At 42.4% G+C, this 22,708-nt stretch overlaps 1 protein-coding gene across 1 annotated transcript in view; it reads right to left on the bottom strand.

Annotated features, from left to right (window-relative positions):
- LOC142290504 (inhibin beta C chain-like) overlaps positions 1–17,669 on the bottom strand; it is a 32,145-nt gene extending 14,476 nt beyond the window's left edge. The window contains exon 1 of the mRNA XM_075334467.1: positions 17,324–17,669. Within this exon, the coding sequence (XP_075190582.1) occupies positions 17,324–17,669 (346 nt within the window). The remainder of the gene's footprint in view (positions 1–17,323) is intronic.
- Between the last annotated feature and the right edge of the window lie 5,039 nt (positions 17,670–22,708).

Here is a 22,708-nt window from a genome sequence, read left to right as displayed (position 1 = left end):
AATATGGGGGGAGACACTCAGGGAACGTATCCCCCATTTTCTAGGAGTGCAGACCCTTTATGTGAGGAGTGTGGGTGCAATGAATCTGCACTCACTCTCCCCTCGTCCACAGCAGCAGAGTCCATGTCATAATGGTTGCTACCAAAGCTGCAATGCCCTGCTCATGAGGTAAGGGCATGCCTAATCAGGAGAACTATTGTATCATAGTATCATAGTATCATAGTTTTTAAGGTTGAAGGGAGACTCTAAGTCCATCTAGTTCAACCCGTAGCCTAACATGTTGATCCAGAGGAAGGCAAAAAAAACCCCAATGTGGCAAACAAGTTCCAATGGGGAAAAAATTTCCTTCCTGACTCCACATCCGGCAATCAGATTAGTTCCCTGGATCAATACCCTGTCATAAAATCTAATATACATAACTGGTAATATTAAATTTTTCAAGAAAGGCATCCAGGCTCTGCTTAAATGTTAGTAGTGAATCACTCATTACAACATCATGCGGCAGAGAGTTCCATAGTCTCACTGCTCGTACAGTAAAGAATCCTCGTCTGTGATTATGATTAAACCTTCTTTCCTCAAGACGTAGCGGATGCCCCCGTGTTCCAGTCACAGGCCTAGGTGTAAAAAGATCTTTGGAAAGGTCTCTGTACTGTCCCCTCATATATTTATACATTGTGATTAGATCCCCCCTAAGCCTTCGTTTTTCCAAACTAAATAACCCCAAGTTTAATAACCTGTCTTGGTATTGCAGCCCACCCATTTCTCTAATAATCTTGGTCGCTCTTCTCTGCACCCTCTCCAGTTCAGCTATGTCCTTCTTATATATCGGTGACCAGAATTGTACACAGTATTCTAAGTGCGGTCGCACTAGTGACTTGTACAGAGGTAGAACTATATTTTTTTCATGAACACTTATACCTCTTTTAATACATCCCATTATTTTATTAGCCCTGGCAGCAGCTGCCTGACACTGTCCACTAAAGTGAAGTTTACCATCCACCCATACACCCAAGTCTTTTTCTGTGTCTGTTTTACCCAGTGTTCTACAATTAAGTACATAATCATAAATGTTATTTCCTCTACCCAAGTGCATGACCTTACATTTATCTACATTAAACTTCAATTACCACTTCTCAGCCCAATCCTCCAATTTACATAAATCTCCCTGTAATATAAAATTATCCTCCTCTGTATTGATTACCCTGCAGAGTTTAGTATCATCTGCAAATATTGAAATTCTACTCTGCATGCCCCCAACAAGGTCATTTATAAATATGTTGAAAAGAAGCGGGCCCAATACTGACCCCTGTGGTACCCCACTATGAACTGAGACCAAGTCCGAGTACGTACCATTAATAACCACCCTTTGTTTCCTATCACTGAGCCAGTTTTTAACCCAGTTACACATATTTTCCCCTATCCCCATTATTCTCATTTTATGTACCAACCTTTTGTGTGGCACCGGATCAAAAGCTTTTGAAAAGTCCATATACACAACATCCACTGCATTTCCCTGGTCCAGGCTTGAACTTACCTCTTCATAGAAGCTGATCAAATTAGTTTGACAGGATTGATCCCTCATAAACCCATGTTGATAGTCTGTCATAAGGTTATTTTTCTTGAGATACTCCAGTATAGCATCTCTCAATAAACCCTCAAGGATTTTACCAACCGTAGAGGTTAAACTTACCGGCCTATAATTTCCCGGCTCAGTTTTTGTCCCCTTTTTGAATATTGGCACCACATTTGCTATGCGCCAGTCCTGCGGTACCGACCCTGTTATTAAGGAATCTGAGAAGATTAAAAATAATGGTCTATCTATCACAGAACTCAATTCCTGTAGTACTCTGGGGTGTATGCCATCCGGGCCCGGAGATTTGTCAACCTTAGTGATTTCGAGGCGGCGGCATACTTCCTGCTGGGTTAAGCAGGTAATATTCAAGGGTGAATTTATGGTATCACTGGTCATGTCATCTGCCATGGCATTTTCTGGCATTGTACATTTCCAAATATTGGTATTTGCTGATATTATTGCTATTCCACCTACTATATATTGGGGATAGGATCTTGGAGATGGAATACCACTTTAAGTCCAGTTATCCAGCTGAATGAATACTTAACAACAGAGCTCACTATTTAGATGTGTTTTCTTGTGGCGTATAACGGACTCTCATGTTTGGTAGTCGTTCAGCAGGGAAACTATAAAAGCAAATCCCTCCATTTGGAAATGTAGTATATAGCTCTCCTGATCAATTATGTTCCTTACCTCATGAGCAGGGCATTGCAGTAATAATAATAACTTATTCATTTATATAGCATTATTAATTCCATAGCGCTGTATGTCTTTGGAGTGTGGGAGGAAACCGGAGTACCCAGAGGAAACCCACGCAAACACGGGGAGAACATACAAACTCTTTGCAGATGGTGTCCTTTGTGGGAATTGAACCCAGGACCTCAGTGCTGCAAGACTGCAGTGCTAACCACTGAGCCACAATGCCACCCATTTAGCTTACAGATTCATAACCACCACTCACTGTGTCTGAACACAGGAAGCTGAGCTGACAGCCGCTCTGTGCATGCGGCAGCGTCTATTGTGAAGGAGAGGGCCGCGGGAGATTAACGCTGCACAGGTACCGTGGGACACCGGGGAACACCGGTGGGGTTATAGGGGGTGACCTGGCAGGGCCTGGGGAGTTTTCTGTCGCATGTGTCATGGCAAATGCGACAGAAATCAGAGGAGTAGGGTGAATGCGGCCGGCGCGCTGCTGTGCGCGCGGCCATCTTGGATTTATGGGAGGGCATCAGGGGGGGCACTTTGGCGACACCGGGGGACCGGAGGGGACCGGGGAGGAGATTTATCATGTTTGTTCATGCCAGATGGGAGATAAATAATTTTTTACCGACACTGTCATTTACTGTAACGTGATCATCGGTATACGGTGTATACCTGTGATCACGTGAGCGGGGACCGGAAAAACCGTCCTGAATCATGATCTCCAGGGTCTCAGCTAGCCCTGAAACCCCGGAGATTTTCTGACGCTGGGGGGCGCTGTTCACTTATTTCTGCCTGCTGTTTATAAATGGCAGATCAGAATAAGGCTACATTAACACGACCGATCCATTTTTGTGGTCTGCAAAAAACAGTCCGTTTTTTTTCACGGGTGCATCCGTGTGGCATCCATTTCCGTTCTGTAGACGGTATGTCATCTGTTTGTCATCCGTGTGCCTTCCGTTTTTTTTGTGTACTGCAAAAAAACTGAAGGAGGGAAAATACATAAATTTACCCAGGATCCATAGCTTCAACCTACATGAGACGGTCACATGTTCACTCCAGTGCCATTTTCTACTGCTTTTCACAGCATAGAGCTCTCTGGTGATTTTCCTGTGCTTATACACGTCATATCAGTCTTTTCTGTCATTATAATGGCAGAAAGACACATAATGTCCCACTCTCCTGCATTTTGTAATTTTGCACCCTTTGGTGCCTTTCATGTGGCTCTAAGGGGTGCTTAGCTTTGTATTTAGCCAAAAAAATGACGTAGGGTTCCCCCTATTTTTGTAGTCAGCTAGGGTAAAGCAGACGGCTGCAGCCTGCAGACCACAGCTGGCAGCTTCACCTTGGTTGGTAATCCAAAACTGAGGGCACTCCACTCTGTTATTTTAAATAAATAATTAAAAAAAAAAACACGTAGGGGTCCCCCCAAAATTGGATCACCAGCCAAGGTAAAGCAGATAGCTGGGGTCTGATATTCTCAGACTAGGGAGGTCCATGGTTATTGGACTCCCCCCAGCCTAAAAATAGCAGGCCGCAGCCGCCCCAGAAGTGGTGCATCCATTAGATGCGCCAATCCTGGTGCTTCGCCCCAGCTCATCCCGTGCCCTGGTGCGGTGGCAAACGGGGTAATATATGGGGTTAATACCAGATGTGTAATGTCACCTGACATCAACCCCTGGGGTTGGTGAGGTCAGGCGTCTATCAGATACCCGACATCACCAACCCAGTCAGTAATAAAAAAAAATAGACGACAAACACATTTTTATTTGAAAAAACACTCCCCAATACATTCCCTCTTTAACCAATTTATTAGAAAGAAAAACAAATCCAGGTCTGGTGTAATCCAAGGGGTTGCCATGACGATCCACACTGTCCCAGTCAATCAAGAGCAGGATGTTCCCCATTGGCTGGGAGAGCAATGCAGTGACTTGAGCTAACATCAATAGGTCAGCCCAGGTCACTGCAGGGTATGACAAGTGCTGCTGTCAGCGAGGTACATTACCTGTGCTGATCTCCTGCACTGCTGACAGCACCTGTCACTGAGTTCAATGACATTCACAGCCAAGTATCGCGAGAGGCCCGTGACGTCACCGCTAGTCAGTCTCGGGTCGGAAGCGAGAGAAGGTGATGTGACAAGCGGCAGCCATGGAGGACAGTGACAGCGCTGAGGTCGGGACTTCATCACCGCAGGTAAGCCGAGCGGGACCATGTGTGCAGAGTGCCATGTGGGTGGAGCCTAGCGGGGTAATGTGTGCAGAGTTCCAGGTGTGCAGAGTGCCAGGTGGGCGGAGTCTAGCGGGGTAATGTGTGCAGAGTGCCAGGTGGGCGGAGCGTAGTGGGGTAATGTGTGCAGAGTGCCAGGTGTGCAGAGTGCCAAGTGGGCGGAGCCTAGCCAGACCATGTGTGCAGAGTGCCAGGTGGGCAGAGCCTAGCGGGACCATGTGTGCAGAGTGCCAGGTGGGCGGAGCCTAGCAGGGTAATGTGTGCAGAGTGCCAGGTGGGCGGAGCCTAGCGGGACCATGTGTGCAGAGTGCCAGGTGGACGGAGCCTAGCGGGGTAATGTGTGCAGAGTGCCAGGTGGGCGGAGCCTAGCGGGACCATGTGTGCAGAGTGTCAGGTGGGCGGAGCCTAGCGGGACCATGTGTGCAGAGTGCCAGGTGGGCGGAGCCATGTGTGCTGGCGGCGGAGTGCGAAGTGGGTGGAGCCTAGCGGGGTCATGTGGCGCTGAGGACATCAGTGTCGTGGACTGCATGGCTGGGGACAGGTGAGTGTGAGTGTGTGTGTGTGTGTATGTATGTGTACATGCCGCGTGCAGGAGGGGGCAGAGCGAGCTGAGCGGGGAAGTGTCGGCTTCCTGCACACGTAACTAGGATAAATATCGGGTTACTAACCAAAGCGCTTTGCTTGGATACCCGATGTTTATCTTGGTTACCAGCTTCTGGCAGGCTGCCAGCGATGGCTCCTGCACACTGTAGCTGTAAGAAGCCCTGCTTTTTGCTGCTAGAACCGTTCTCGAACGTAACTGGAACTATCGAACTTTAGCAAAAAGCTCGAGTTCTAGTTCGATCTAGAACAGCCCCCAAAATCACTCGAACCCCGCACTGGAGAACCGCGAACTGCGCTCAACTGTACTGAGGAGCCCCCAGTAGTGAACTCCAGTGATCTATAAAAAGAATTGGTTTGCCCTCAGTGATTGGTTGTAGGAGATGCTTGTGATACAGGGTGGTTTCAATTTATCATAATCTAGATATAAATTGACTGCACTCTTACTTATGCTATAAAATGTTTATTATTGTAAGCAAATTATGGCAATATGTCCGAAATTTTGACTACCCCTCCCCCCCGGGTGTCAATCATGTGGTTGCTGTAGACAGGAATCGGGGCATATAGGAGGGCAAGTGCTAGGAGGGCAGGGTTAAGCACAAGCACTACATCCTGCACACCACAAGAGCAATGAAGCGCTTACCCTGCTACATACCTGCATGATTCTTACCTACAGCGAACACATAATTAAGACCCTGGATCGGATGTTTTGCCATAGTTTGTTTACAATAATAAACACTTTGCAGCATAACTAAGAGTGCGGTGATTTTATATCTAAACTCTGGTGATCTGACTGATGTCACTGCTTCTCACATTCGGGGCCTCCCACACTGACCTCTGTGAACTCAGTTGAACTTGCTGCCTGATTGCCAGACTGCTGTTCCACCATGTCCCACAGTCCAACAAATTCTGCTGACCTGACTGCCAGATTACCGAACTGCTGTGCCGCCATGTCCTGCAATCTGACAGTGCAGAAATCCAGCAGCAAACTCCAGTGACCTGACTTTCAAATTGTCGTACTTCTCTGCCGTCATGCCCCACAATCTGACAGTATGGCGAGTTCAACTGAGTTCACAGTGGGTAGCGTGTGAATATCAAGCTGTGAATATCAGCTGAACTCATTGCTGGATTGTCAGACTGCTGTGCCACCATGTCCCACAATTAGATAGTCTGGCAATAAGTTCAACAGAGTTCACAGAGGGCAGCAGGGGAGCCGATGGCTGTGAATTCCGATGACCTGACTGACGTTACCACTTCTCACAGCCAGAGTCCCCGCTACCCTCTGTGGTCTCAGTTAAACTCATTGCTGGACTGTTAGATTGTGGGACACAGTGGCACAGCAGGCCAAAGGTCTGGGAGACTACGCAATGTGCAGAGCTTAACTGCTCAGGGAAGCAGCAAGACTTCTGTTATCCTTGCACATTGTGAAACCGAGGATCCCGCTTCTATGTCCCAGAGGCGGGAAGATGAGCATGTGCACTACGTGGCATGTTCGGATTCGCCCACTGATGTCACACGGCTTGATGACGAGGCTGGTGATGTGGTTAACCCTGACGGGCTGGGACATCGTGGACCCTGATTGGGCCAAGGCTGTCATCTCCGCCTCGCGCTCGCCCTTGGGTGGAGCTGCGCCTCTTTAAAAGCTCCTCCTGCCAATATGGCGGCGCGCGACCGTCCTCTATTGTTGGATGACTGGCAGCGTGCTGCTACGCCGTTGTACGGGCATTTTTGTCTACTTATGGGCTCTGCCCTTGCTGCTCTGGCAGTACCTTGTTTGCAGGCCGTGTTCCTGCCCTTGCTGCCCCGGCAGTACCTTGTTTGCATGCCGTGTTCCTGCCCTAGGTGAGCTCCTCGGTACTCCTTCAGACTCACCTGGTTCTTGAAGCATATGTGCTTTGGCACCGCTGTGCTACCCTCGTGCCACATTCCGTGACTTTCCTCTGGGCACACATGCGCAGGCACCGCTGTGCTTCCTCGTGCAACAAGTACACCGAGCAGTGAGCCCCGTGCCATACAACCCTCACGGATTAGGGCGGGCCAGTGTACGCAGATCGTCTGTGACATAGCAGACGATCGTCAGCAGCAACCCGCTCACTCTTCAATAACCATAGCAGCGGTCTCCTACACCGCACAGTGGACCTTGACCGGCGGAAGCTGTCTCTATACCATCTTGGCACGCTTCCCCGGGTCTCCCTCGTAACACATAATCATCCATCATATGTTCAGTTAATTTACTGAATATATGGTGTTCTTTTCTAAATTCATAACTATACAATTATTAGAATCTATATATATAATTGCCTTATTCTGTCTGTCTGTCTGTCTGTCTGTCTGTCATGCTCCAAAATTGTGTCCTTACGGTGACACAAAGCTGATTGGCCGCTGGGCTCGCCATGGCCCCGCCCCCCCCACGGATTGGCCTCTCGCCCCGGCTCTCTGCAGGCCCCGCACCCCTCACGCAATGCACGCTCGCTCTGGCCCAACTGACACGGAGCTCCAACTCCTAGGTGAGTACACACACACACATCACATCACACTCACTCTCACACACACCTCACACATCACATCCACACACTCACAACATCCTGGGATATCGCTTGCTTCTACACCGGCTCCGTCAGGATCCCAGCAGCGCCAGACATAACCTTGCGATGCTGGGATCTTGACGGAGCCCGTGAACGCTGGTAACCATTATACACATCGGGTAACTAAGGTCCCTTGGTTACCCGATGTGTATCATAGTTACCAGTGTACACCGGCTCCGTCAGGATCCCAGCAGCGCCAGACATAACCTTGCGATGCTGGGATCTTGACGGAGGCCGTGAACGCTGGTAACCATTATACACATCGGGTAACTAAGGTCCCTTGGTTACCCGATGTGTATCATAGTTACCAGTGTACACCGGCTCCCGGTACACATGTGCAGGGAGCCGGCATTATACTCCTCTCCCCCCAGGACTACTCCTCCTATTACAGTCCTCCTATTATACTCCTCTCTGAGTATAATAGGAGAACTATTATAGCATGGGGGATGGAGCACGATGGGGGGTGCGCAGCATGGGGGATGTAGCACGATGGGGTGCGCAGCATGGGGGATGTAGCACGATGGGGAGTGCGCAGCATGGGGGATGTAGCACGATGGGGAGTGCGCAGCATGGGGGATGTAGCACGATGGGGGGTGCACAGCATGGGGGATGGAGCATGATGGGGGGTGCGCAGCATGGGGGATGTAGCACGATGGGGAGTGCGCAGCATGGGGGATGTAGCACGATGGGGAGTGCGCAGCATGGGGGATGTAGCACGATGAGGAGTGCGCAGCATGGGGGATGTAGCACGATGGGGAGTGTGCAGCATGGGGGATGTAGCACGATGGGGAGTGCGCAGCATGGGGGATGGAGCACGATGGGGAGTGTGCAGCATGGGGGATGGAGCACGATGGGGAGGTGCGCAGCATGGGGGATGTAGCACGATGGGGGGTGCGCAGCATGGGGGATGTAGCACGATGGGGAGTGCGCAGAATGGGGGATGTAGCACGATGGGGAGTGCGCAGCATGGGGGATGTAGCACGATGGGGAGTGCGCAGCATGGGGGATGTAGCACAATGGGGAGTGCGCAGCATGGGGGATGTAGCACGATGGGGAGTGTGCAGCATGGGGGATGTAGCACGATGGGGAGTGCGCAGCATGGGGGATGTAGCACGATGGGGAGTGCGCAGCATGAGGGATGTAGCACGATGGGGAGGTGCGCAGCATGGGGGATGTAGCACGATGGGGAGTGCGCAGAATGGGGGATGTAACATGATGGGGAGTGCGCAGCATGGCGGATGGAGCACGATGGCGGGTGCGCAGCATGGGGGATGTAGCACGATGGGGAGTGCGCAGCATGGGGGATGTAGCACGATGGGGGATGTAGCACGATGGGGGATGTAGCACGATGGGGGGTGCGCAGCATGGGGGATGTAGCACGATGGGGAGTGCGCAGCATGGGGGATGTAGCACGATGGGGAGTGCACAGCATGGGGGATGTAGCACGATGGGGAGTGCGCAGCATGGCAGATGTAGCACGATGGGGAGTGCGCAGCATGGCGGATGGAGCACGATGGCGGGTGCGCAGCATGGGGGATGTAGCATGATGGGGAGTGCGCAGCATGGGGGATGTAGCACGATGGGGGATGTAGCACGATGAGGGATGTAGCACGATGGGGGGTGCACATCATGGGGGATGTAGCACGATGGGGAGTGCGCAGCATGGCGGATGTAGCACGATGGGGAGTGCGCAGCATGGCGGATGGAGCACGATGGCGGGTGCGCAGCATGGGGGATGTAGCACGATGGGGAGTGCGCAGCATGGGGGATGTAGCACGATGGGGGATGTAGCACGATGAGGGATGTAGCACGATGGGGGGTGCACAGCATGGGGGATGTAGCACGATGGGGAGTGCGCAGCATGGGGGATGTAGCACGATGGAGAGTGCGCAGCATGGGGGATGTAGCACGATGGGGGGTGTGCAGCATGGGGGATGTAGCACGATGGGGGTTGCGCAGCATGTGGGATGGAGCATGATGGGGAGTACGCAGCATGGAGGATGGAGCACGATGGGGAGTGCGCAGCATGGAGGATGGAGCACGATGGGGGGTGTGCAGCATGGGGGATGGAGCACGATGGGGAATGCGCAGAATAGGGGATGGATCATGAGGGGGGGTGTGCAGCATGGGGGATGGAGCATGATGGGAGGTGCACACCTCCTCCCAACACACACACACACACACAGGGAACCACAAACACCGCCATACACAGACACCCACACACACAGACAACGCTGCACACACACAACACCCAACACACAAACACCGCGGCATACATAAATATACGCACATACCGCACAACACACACATTGCACAAAACATACCTCCCCCCAAAACACACCACACCCACACAAACCGCGCAACACACACACAACGCGACAGACACACAGCGCTCCACAAACAACGCAACACACATACAACACCGCTCTCACCCCCCGCCACACCCAGACAACACCCAGAACATGTACAGCGCCCTACACAAACACTTGGTAACTAGACACAACAACGTCTATATATATATATATATATATATCTATATCTATAACAAAAATCATACATGAACTACACAATACGTAAATTCTAGAATACCCGATGCGTAGAATCGGGCCACCTTCTAGTTCATTAATAAAAGTCCTTTTTAATTTTTAGAACAGTGCAATTTTTTAATTATTCATTCTTTTTCACACACTTTTCCTCCTTTTCCTTTCCCTTCTAAACATGTTACATTAGTAGCGTACTGTGAATGATTTTGCTGATTTCTCTAAAACGATCTTTTCTATCCCCCGCGTTGGAATGGATGAACTCTCCGCAATGCAGATTAGTTCTGTACTGTTATAAAAATAGGATAACAAAATATGTCTTTCAGCTGTGATACCCTTTAACCCCTTCACACCATGACCATTTTCTATTTTTGAACTTTCGTTTTTTCCTCTTCTTCTTCAAAGAGCCATAACTTTTTTATTTTTTAGTCAATATATTCGTATGAGGGCTTGTTTTTTTGTGTGTAAGTTATAATTTTGAAAGACCCCATACATTTTACCATATAGTGTAATGGAAAACTGGTAAAGAAAATTCCAAGTATGGTGAAATTGCAAACAAAAATGCAATTACACATATTTTTTTTTTGTATTTTTATTTACCATGTTCACTATATGGTAAAACTAAGTACATATATACCAAACTTATATTTATTTTAAAATTAGGAAATGTGTAAGAAAAAATATGTCACCATTTGTCACCATTTTCCAAAACTCGTAATGTTCTAATTTTTGAGGTTCTAAGTGGTGGCTTATTTTTTGTGCCCTGAGATGATGTTTTTACAAAAATCATTTTGGGGTAGTTACAACGTTTTTATTGCCTCTTAATGCATTTTATTGCAAAGTTGCAGAGGCAAAAAAAACATAATTCAGATGTTTTTAATTTTTTTATTACTCTGTTTACCGATAGAATACATGTATCTTATACAGTATTTTGATAGATTGGACACTTCTGACCGTCCATCCATGGTCGTCTTTTCAAAACAGATGTATAAGTGTTGCCAGTATTGCTGCAGAGGTTACAAGGGTGGGGGTCAGCCTGTCAGTGCTCAGACCATACACTGCACACTGCATCAAATTGGTCTGCATGGCTGTCATCTCAGAAGGAAGCCTCGTCTAAAGATAATTTGCAAAAAATCCCTCAGTTTACTGAAGACAAGCAGACTAAGAACATGTATTACTGGAACCATAAAGATAAACATATTTGGCTCAGTGCCAATAGAGTGTAGCAGCAATGAGGTGAAGAGCACAAAGAGAAGTGTCTCCTATCTACAGTCAAGCATGGTGGTGGGAGTGCCATGGTTTATGGCTGCAGCAATGCTGCCTGCTGTGGGGAGCTACAGTTCATTGAGGGAACCATAAGTGCTAACATGTACTGTGACAAAGTGCAGCAGAGTGTGATCCCCATACTTTGGAAACTGGACCACAGGGCGGTATTCCAACATGACAACCACCTCAAATACACCTCCACGATGACCTCTGCCCTAATAAGTGTGATATACTATGTATATATATATATATATATATATATATACTGTACATATATAATGTATGTGTATTAAGATGAAACCAGAAGTTTGCATACACTATCTAAAAAGACACATATGAATGTTGTTTCTCACTATCTGACATTAAATCAGAATAAACCTTTCCTGGTTTAGGTTAATTAGGATTACCATAATTATTTATATTTGCCAAATGCAAGACTAGTGAGAATGAAAGAGAATGTTTTAAGGCATTTTTATTACTTTCTGCAAAGTCAAAAGTCTTTTGGAGGCTTCTGATAGGTTTATTAATAACATCTGAGTTAATTAGAGACACAACTGTGGATGTATTTTAATACACATCTGAAACACACTGCTTCTTTGTATAGCATCTTGGGAAAGTTAAAAGAAATTTGAGAAGATCTCAGGAAGAGAATTGTGGACTTGCACAAGTCTGATTCATCCTTGGTTGCAATTTCCAGATACCTGAAGATGCCTCTTTCATCTGTACAAACAATTATATGCAAGTACAAACAAGATAGGAATGTCCAGCCATCATACCGCTCAGGAAGGAGACAGGTTCTGTGTACCAGAGATGAACGTGCTTTGGTCAGACGTGCATATCAACCCAAGAACAAAAGCAAAAACTTTGTGAAGATGCTGGCGGGAGCTGGTAGGATTGTGTCATTATCCACAGTGAAACAAGTACTGTATCAACATTTGCTGAAAGGTCACTCTGCCAAGAAGAAGCCATTACTCCAAAAGAAACCTAAAAATGACAGACTAATGTTTGGAAATGCACACAGGAACAAAGACCTTAATTTTTGGAGACATGTCCTGTGGTCTGACGAAACTAAAATTGAACTGTTTGGCCTAAATGACCATCATTATGTTTGGAGGAAAAAGGGAGAATGAGGGACTGATGCACTTCACAAAAAAGATGGCATCATGAGGAAAGAAGATTATGCGGCAATACTGAATCAACATCTTAAGACATCAGCCAGGAACTTAAAGCTTAGGCGGAAATAGGTCTTCCAAATGGACAGTGAACCAAAGCTTACTGCCAAACTGGTTACAAAATGGCTTAAGGATAACAAAGTCAATGTTTTGGAGTGGTCATCACAATACCCTGATCTCAATCCTATTGAAAATTTATAAGCAAAGCTGAAAAGGCAGATGCAAGCAAGGCAACCTATAAACATGGCTCAGTTAAACCAGTTCTGTCAGAAGGAATGGGCATTTTTATTACCTTCTGCAAATCAAAAGGTTACATACATTTCATTAGTATTTGGCACCATTGCCCTTAAACTGTATGACTTGGGTCGAACGTTTTCCATATCCTTCTACAAGCTTCTCACAGTAGTTGGTAAGAATTTTGATCAATTCCTCCTGACAGAACTGGTGTAATTTATCCATTTTGTAGGTTGCTTTGTTCGCACCGCATTTTCAGCTTTGCCCATAAATTTTCAATAGGATGAGATCAGGGCTTTGTGATGGCCACTCCAATACATTGACTTATCCTTAAGTCACTTTTTAACCAGTTTGGCAGTATTCTTAGGGTCAATTCGCAAGACCCATTTCTACCCAAGCTTTAAATTCCTGGCTAATGTCTTGAGATGTTTCTTCAGTATTGCCACATAATAGTCTTTTCTCAGGATGCCATCTATTTTGTGAAGTGCACAAGTCCCTCCTGCAGCAAAACAACCCCACAACATGATGCTGTCATCCCCATGTTTCAAAGTTGGGATGGTGTTCTTAGGCTTCAAAGCTTCTCTCTCTTTCCTCCAAATGTAACAATGGTCATTATGGTCAAATAGTTCAATTTTAGTTTTGTCAGACCACAGGATATGTTTCCAAAAAATCGTTTTTCCTGTGTGCATTTCCAAACATTAATCTGGCTTTCTTATGTTTTCTTTTGCAGTAATGGATTCTTCCTGGCAGAGTGGCCTTTCAGCCCATTTTGATACTGTGGATAATAACACTATCTTACCAGCTGTCTTTTGTTTTTGTTCTTGGGTTGATAAGCACATGTCTGACAAGAGCACACTAATTTCTGGTACACAGAACCCATCTACTTCCTGAGCGATATGATGGCTGAACATTCCCATCTTGTTTGTACTTGCATATAATTGATTGTACAGATGAATAAGGCACTTTCAGGTATCTGGAAATTACACCGAAGAATGAATCAGACTTGTGCAAGTCCACAATTCTAGTCCTGAGAATGTAGCATTATTGGAAAGTCAAATTTCTTTTGACTTTCCAATGATGCTACACAAAGAAGCAGTGTGTTTCAGGTGTGCATTAAAATACATTCACTGGTGTGTTTCTATTTAACTCAGATGTTGCCAATAAACCTAACAGATGTTTTCAAAGACATGACATCATCATCATATGGGCTGTCCCATATTGTTTAAAGACATAGCATTCTTAGTTTATATAAACTTTTGACTGCAGAAAGTAATAAAAATGCCTTAAAACATTATCTCTCTCATTATTCTGACATTTGCCAAATATAAATAATTTTGCTTCCTAATTGACCTAAAACGCGAAAGGTTTATTCTAATTTCATTTCAGATAGTGAGAAAAGCATATATGCATATATGTGTCTTTTAGATAGTGGATGTAAACTTCTGGTTTCAACTATCTATCTATATATATATATAATATTTTTTAAGCCTCATTAACCTGAACTGCACTTTGTCATTGAATTTCAGTGAGGAATGTGCAAATAAGCATGAATGTTACTCTGCAAATATATGAGACATCTGTTGAACTCAAAGTCTTTAAAACTGCAAACTGGGTTCTGTATAGTCACAAACTTGAGAATCTACTCTGTTGGTGAAAAACTCATTAAACGTGTGTTCCCATCTATAAGATCCTTTCCTAATATGTAATAGGTGTAATAATAATATTGGCAAATATCTCCAATTAGAAATGTAGTATGGTTCTCCTGATATAGCCATGTCTTTTACCTCATGTGCAGGGCATTGCAGCTTAGGTATCTATGGATATGACCACAAGCAACTAACTGTTACTATATGACTCGATGAAACCAGGGATACTTAAGCTGCAATGCCCTCCACAAGAGGTAAGAAACATGTCTATATCAGGAAAACTATACTGCATTTCTAATTGGAGGTATTTGTTATTATTAAACCCTTCATGACCAATGACGGATATATCCGTCATGGATCGTGTGAGGTTAATCCCCGCTCCCTGTTTTCAACAGCTGACATGTGTGCCTGCATGTTACCAGTGGAATCGCATTCCACCCGCAACATTTAACACCTTACATCTCGCTGCCAAAGTCTGGCAGCGAGATGTATATGCGCACGGCCATTATTTTCACTTACCACCGCCCCCACCAGAAGTCACATGCGTGATCACGTGACTTTCGGTGGTTGCCATGGTAGCACAGGGTCATGTGATAATGCCTGTAGCTATCATGAGTCACTTTCAGTTTCACTCGGCCTGGAGTTGAGTGAATCAGAAAGTGATCATATCTGCTGTTTACAGGGCAGAGCGATCGCATTGTTGATCCATATAGCCCCCTAGGGGGACTAGTAGAATAAAAAAAAATTAAAAAAGGTTTTAAAAAATAAAAAAACAAACTAAAACTTCAAATCACCCCCCTTTTACCCCATTGAACATTAAAGGGTTAAAAAAATAAAAAATATACACATATTTGGTATCGCTGCGTTCAGAAATGCCCGTTCTATCAAAATAGAAAATCAATGAATCTGATTGGTAAATGGCGTAGCGGCAAAAAACTTTTTGGTCGCCACAAGTTTTACGCAAAATGCAATAACAGGCGATCAAAATGTAGCATCTGCGCAAAAATGGTACCATTAAAAATGTCAGCTCGAGACACAAAAAATAAGCCATCACTGAGCCAGAGATCCCAAAAAATGAGAACGCTTTGGACAAGCTTGTGATTTTTTTTTAACCCCTTAGATACAAGTAAACCTATACATGTTTGGTGTCTACACACTCACACCGACCTCAGGCATCACAATGACACATCAGTTTTACCATATAGTGAACACGGTGAATAAAACATCCCAAAAACTATTGTGCGATCACACTTTTTTTAGAGTTTTTCCGCACTTGGAATTTTTTTCTGCTGTTTTCCAGTACACTATATGGTAAACCTTATAGTTTCATTTAAAAGTACAACTCGTCCCGCAAAAAACAAGCCCTCATATGGAAAGATTGACAGAAAAATAAAAAGTTACGGCTCTCGGAAGAAGGGGAGCAAAAAACAAAAACGTAAAAACGGAAAATGCTCTGGCGCTGAAGGGGTTAATATTATTACACTTACTAAACTTTTTAATAGGATCTTGGAGATTGTAATAAGCCTTTAAGTTTCTTTTATCTTCTTGTATTCCACTGACACCTAAGATTAAATCTAAGATGTATGGCTCTTTATAAAACACCATTTTAGTTGTCATTGACCAGAGACTTAAAATTTTTACATGGCTCCTTAATATGACAAAAGATAAAAACTAGAAAGCCAAAAAATAAATGTACAGGTGATAACTACATGGTCAGTCTTGCTCTGTTGATTATATATATATATATATATATATATATATATAAATTAAATTAAATGTTACATTTAGTGGCTGAAAGGGCAGTATAACGTCCAGTAGGGTCACTGAGTTTACATCTGAAGGAGTGCACTCTCATGAAAAAATTCAATAATTATTGTTAAATTAATCTTTCACCCAAAAATTGTGAGGAGGAGCAGTAATATCAAAAAGTCTCCCATGGTTCCTCATTGTCACAAAGCCTTGGCCACAAGGAGCTTAATGCAGAGTTTGAGACCTTCTGGCCTAGACCAAAGGAGAAAAAGTACAAGCGAGGGACATAAGTCTTCCATTCTGGTAATTAATGGTGGTCCTAGAAGTGGATTTCAAAAATTAGCACGTATCCTATGATTAAAGGCCCCATCACACACTACGATATATCTAACGATATGTCGTTGGGGTCACGGAATTTGCGATGCACATCCGGCATCATTACAGATGTCGTAGCGTGTGACACCACCGAACGACTGTTAACGAGCAAAAATACTCAACTTATCGTTGCTTGTTGACATGTCGTTCATTTTCATAATGTTGTTCCTCCTTCTGCGCGCCGGTTGTTCGTCGTTCCTGAGGCAGCACACATCGATACGTGTGACACCCCGGGAATGACGAACACAGCTTACCTGCATGCCGGATGGAAGGAGGTGGGTGGGATGTTACGACCCACTCATCTCCGCCCCTCCTCTTCTATTGGGCGGCCACTGTGTGACGTCGCTGTGACGCCGAATGTCCAACCCCCTTCAGGAAGAGGATGTTTGCCATCCACAGCGACGTCGTTAGGGAGGTAAGTACGTGTGACGGGGGTTAACGACATTGTGCGCCACGGGCAACGAATTGCCTGTGATGCACAAACGACGGGGGCGGGTGCGATCGCTCATGTGATCGCATGATATATTGTCGCGTGTGACGGGGCCTTTAGTGATAATTGTTTGAGACCACTCTAAATGATAGGACTATACAGAAACATATGACGTTCTATAGATAAATGCTAATACTTTATGCACATAATATACATTGTATACTGCACCTATTTCAGCAAAGCTGATGACTTCATAGGTTTGACCAAGATCCATTTTCTTGTCTCCTTTATCATTCTTTCTTGGCGAGTCTGGTGATTTTCCATCATCCAACTCAATGTTCAGTCGTAACAAAGCCTGTGCCAGATTTTCCCTGGACACAGCCTGTGAAATGTTTGGGCGCTGGTGCAAATGAAGTTTGTTTAGTATGTTCTGTTTGGCCACTTCCAGAAGTATTGCTTTCTCAGCTTCAGCTTCTATAGGTTGGTTGAAAATGCTGCAAGATGAGCAGGAGAAATTTGCCAGTGATGCCTGCATAATGACCAGCAATAGAGGTAAAACAACATGGACTGTCATCATGTTATCTGCAGAGGACACAGGGAACACAAAACATAAACTAAATATGCAGTTATTGCAGATAAAAAAATCTAGGAAACATGCCAAACTTAAGTTAAGAGTCTGCCTACATTTATCATTTACGGTATATATTCATACTGTACATGGCTATACACAGACAGGAATATATATATATATATATATATATATATACTCTCTCTCTCTCCATATATATATATATATATATATATATATATATGAGAGAGAGAGAGTATATATATATATATATATATATATATCTGATATAGCATGTACATTGTATATACACTATATATATACATGTATATGTCATATATATATATATATATATATATATATATATATATATATATCTTGAATCATAATTTGACTCTTAGTATAAACAGGAAACAGTAATCTAACTAAAAAACACAGACATGCAGTAAAAGAGATTTGCGAAGAAACCTGGTTACAAATATTGTTTGCTGGGAGCTCTGGAGCTGGTGATTGCTTCGTTCTTCCTTCTGTACTGACTCCGGTGTCCTTTGAAATTGGGAGGAAACTAAGCCCAAAAGAGCAAAGTTTTCTATTATTTTAGCTTTGTGTTTTTTACCAAACAAAAAATAAACAAAAGCTGTATGAGTACAGCAAATATACACAATGGGTGACCTCTGAAGAGCCAGTAGAGCACAGTTAACCCCTTCTGAAATTTTAGTCAATATATATATTCTAGTGGAATTTTATAAGAGAAACAAAATTCAACAAAATAAGACAATATACTATATAAATATACACTTAAAATCTGTAGCATGATTATATGTATGGAAGCAATATGGATTTAGATGGCTGTATATAATCGAGTATAATAAATGATATTAAATAATTTTATCTTTTGTATTCTTTAGTACCTATTTTGCAATCTATTGAGTACCTAATAGGACTTTAATAGTTCAAAATAACTCATTGAACTCATTGTTCATCCAACTCATGGAATTTACTGCAATTTGAAGATGCCTGTAAAAAATGCGTCCATGGGTAGGTTAGAACTTGCAATTCTAGGAATACTAATTTTCGAAAATGGTAAATATTGATAGATTTAGGCCATGTTCCTAGTATTTGATGAGTTTTTTACCTCAGTATTTTTAAGCCAAAATCAGAATTGGAAAAATCATAAAAAACTATCATAGTAACACTCCTGGTTTTGGCTACAAATACGGAGGGATAAAAGTCACCAAATACTAATCGTGTGAACGTGGCTTAATAGGGCTGATTAACTCCATAAGGAATGAATAACTTTTTTTTACGCTTTCATTGTTCCCTCTCCTTCTTCCAAGGGCCATAAAGCTATTACTTTTCCTCTGACAAAACCATGTGAGGGCTTGATTTTGTTGGAGCAGTTTTACAATGAAATGACATCATCTATTTTATGATATGGTTTACAGGAAAATGGCAAAAAAATCGAGAGAAGTAAAATCGCAAAAAAAATAATTCCACAATTGTTTTTTGGGTCTTGTTTTTTTGACGTTCATTCTGTAGCAAAAATGACCTAGAAATATGATTGTTCAGGTCAGTACAATTACAACAATACTAAACTTGTATATTTTTAGTATTTATTTAAATGGTGAAAACAAATTCCAAAATTTGTCGTCATTTTCTAGATCCTGTAATATTTTTATTTTCTGGTCGATGGAGATGTTGTGTGATGGCCGGAATTTTCAAGATGTTTTTATTGATATTACTTTGGAGTACATACAACGCTTTGATCACTTCTTATTGCATTTTTTTCTGGAGTTGTGCCAATCAAAAACTGACATTTTGATTTCTTTTTTCTCGTTAGGCTATGTTCACACTTTGCGTTTTTTCCCACGTTTCTGCAGCGTTTTCTGCAGCAGCGTTTTTGCGCTAAAACGCATGCGTTTTTGTTTACCAGCAAAGTCAATGGGAAAAGCAGAAATCCTGTCTTCACTTTGCTTTTTATTCTGCAGCGTTTAATTTGCATATTTGTGGTCAAAAACCATGCTGAAAAAGAAGCAGCATGTCAGTTGTTTTTGCCATTTCTGCAGCGTTTCCTTAACATTGGAGTCAATGAGAAATAGCAAAACGCATGTTGAAGTGAATATTATGCGTTTAATGTGCGTTTTACATGCTTTTTACCAGCGTTTTCATGATCAAAAACGCAGGTGCAGTAGGGAAAGCACCCAGGCACAAACGTCATTACCTACATCACTTCCTTTTTACTATAAATACAGAGCTGAGTATGTTTCAGTGGCTGCTACTATTGTGAATTATCATAATATAAATACTTTGAGCTACTGAAATATAAAATGGCTTGGTTCCAGCGAATGAAGATAGATGTTGCTAAATTAACTGCTATGTTAAGTACATGATTTATTTTCATTTTTAGACATATTTATCTTTAATTATAGTTTTGAACTTATTGCTAAATGCCTTTAAAAAGAAACTTAATATTCCTTGACAACTACACAAATTGTTTCAATCCTACAACTAAAGTAATTTGTATGTTTAACATGTTAGAAATACATACCTTATTTAATTGTTGTATATGTGCTATGATGTTTGTTTCTTGATTTTGCTACACAAATGTTATAATGATAATGTAAACCTTTATAATCTTATAAATTTAGTAATCACTTAATTACAATTTTTTAAAATTATCTAACAGGTTTAATCCATGCCATGCCTATGGGATCCTACAAGAGGATGGACTGTTGGGGAACAATTTGTGCAGAACTGTTCCCACAATGGCATGAGGCTGATGCAGCCTTACAACATAAAATTGGTATATTTGTTGTTTAAATTAATTAATTTATAATTTTACTCAAATTTGTAGAATTAATTTTTCCTTTGTGTTTTTTATTTACTTGCAAAATTAAAATAGAGCTTGACGTGCGGAAAAGGTGGCGTTCTGTTAAGGACAGATTTCACAAGCTAAGGAATGAGGGCATGAAAAGTGGCAGTTCACCGAAAAAACCCAATTTCATCTATTATGATGAACTGTCATTTTTATGCACAAGTCGGAAAACTAGAGAGTAAGTATTCATGTAACAGTATGTTAACATTGTTTTATAAAAATAATGTTATCATCACAATAAATTACATTGCATTTAATTGATTTTTATGTTTTCTTTTCCTTCAACAGAACTTCTGGAAATGTAGCAGCAGAAACGCCTGTTGATGATGAAGAAGGGCAAGAGAGCCTTCATCTACAACACCAGGAAGGGCCATCAGGCAATATAGAACAAATTTCCTCTGAAAATGAAGGGGAGATAGAAATTGGTAGTGTCCCAGAGAAATCACCACCTAGACCTACACCAATTACCTCAGGTCCCACAAAATATATCAAGCCAAAAAACAAAAGAAAAAACACCAAAAACATACAATTAGAGGAAGAAGTTATTTGTAACGAAACATTAAAATTATTAAATACTAGTGCCCAAGAAGATGACATTGATCATTTTGGCATTAGTATTGCAGGTAGAATTAGAAAAATTAAAGATGCTAAGAAAAAAAATACATGCATGACAGCCATATGTGGGATGCTGACTTGCTATGAGGAAGAGGGTAGTTTCCCTTCATCAGGCACAATAATTTCTAAAATCGAACAGATTTTTGACGAAGTCAAAAACCCACCAACCCAAAAGAATACTGCAACTATTGCCCCAAACCCAATCTACATACCAAAACCTTATTCTCTAAATCAAAATACCTTTAATCAAAATGTGCACCAACAATATTTGCAACAAGCCATACAAACTCAAAAACCCCAATCTAGCCAAATTAATATACAACCCCCGTTAAATGTAAATTTGCAGTCACAACAACAACCTCATGGATATTTCAGTAGGCAATTATTTTCGGATCATTCATTTCATAATGTTCTAATCTTATTTTTCTGTGTGATGTTTATAAAAAATTATGTATTCTTCATACATATAAATTATATGTTGCACATATGTTGTAATGTGCTTAAAAAAGGCTTTATGACATTAATAAAGCTTTGTAAAGAAATAAATTAATTTTTTGCTCCAAAATCTGTGTTTGTATACTTTAATTTTGCAACATATGAAGTGTTTTCATGTTCAAACTTGATGATTTTAGAGTTATCATTGCTTCAGGAAATGACATCATAACAAATTAACATAAACTAGACAGGAAAGGCAGACATTTTTGTATTTGAATCATTTAACTTTATTTTTGAGTCCAATAACATGACAAACGCATATGCGTTTTTTTGAAGAAAAACGCATGTAAAAAGCGCTAAAAACGCACTAAAAACGCGGTAAAAACGCATGCGTTTTTAGCGCTAAAAAATGGTCAAAAGCCATTTGGTCAAAAACCAAGGGAAGGAAAACGTGCAGAATAAACTGCAGGTACTCCGACGCAACGTGCGCACATAGCCTTACAGTCTTTACAGATCTGATGAATTAATTTTAAATTTTACATAGATTGGACTTTTCTAAACATGTTCATTCCAAATGGGTATTTTTTTTCTCCCTTTCATGTCAACTTTGGAAAAGGAGGGTGATTTTAATTTTGATATCATTATATTTTTACACTAAAAATACAAATAAAAAAATAAAATTCTTTTTACTTTATTTGTTATTTCCCTTAGGGAACTTGAATCTGTAATTATCTGATTACTTGTACTATAGACAGCAATATTGTGGTATTAAATCCTGCTATCATCAATTGACAGGTCAGCATATCAATTGCTGCTATTAGACACAGATACCAGATACATATACAGTGCCTTGCGAAAGTATTCGGCCCCCTTGAATTTTTCAACCTTTTCCCACATTTCAGGTTTCAAACATAAAGATAAAAATTTTAATGTTATGGTGAAGAATCAACAACAAGTGGGACACAATTGTGAAGTTGAACGAAATTTATTGCTTATTTTAAACTTTTTAAAAAATAAATAGCTGAAAATTGGGGAGTGCAATATTATTCATCCCCTTTACTTTCAGTGCAGCAAACTCACTCCAGAAGTTCATTGAGGATCTCTGAATGATCCAATGTTG

Source organism: Anomaloglossus baeobatrachus, chromosome 2, assembly GCF_048569485.1.
Source record: "Anomaloglossus baeobatrachus isolate aAnoBae1 chromosome 2, aAnoBae1.hap1, whole genome shotgun sequence".
In the NCBI taxonomy this organism is placed as follows: domain Eukaryota; kingdom Metazoa; phylum Chordata; class Amphibia; order Anura; family Aromobatidae; genus Anomaloglossus; species Anomaloglossus baeobatrachus.
The sequence above is the reverse complement of the archived record's forward strand: the minus strand, read 5'-3'. Positions and strand labels throughout refer to the sequence as shown.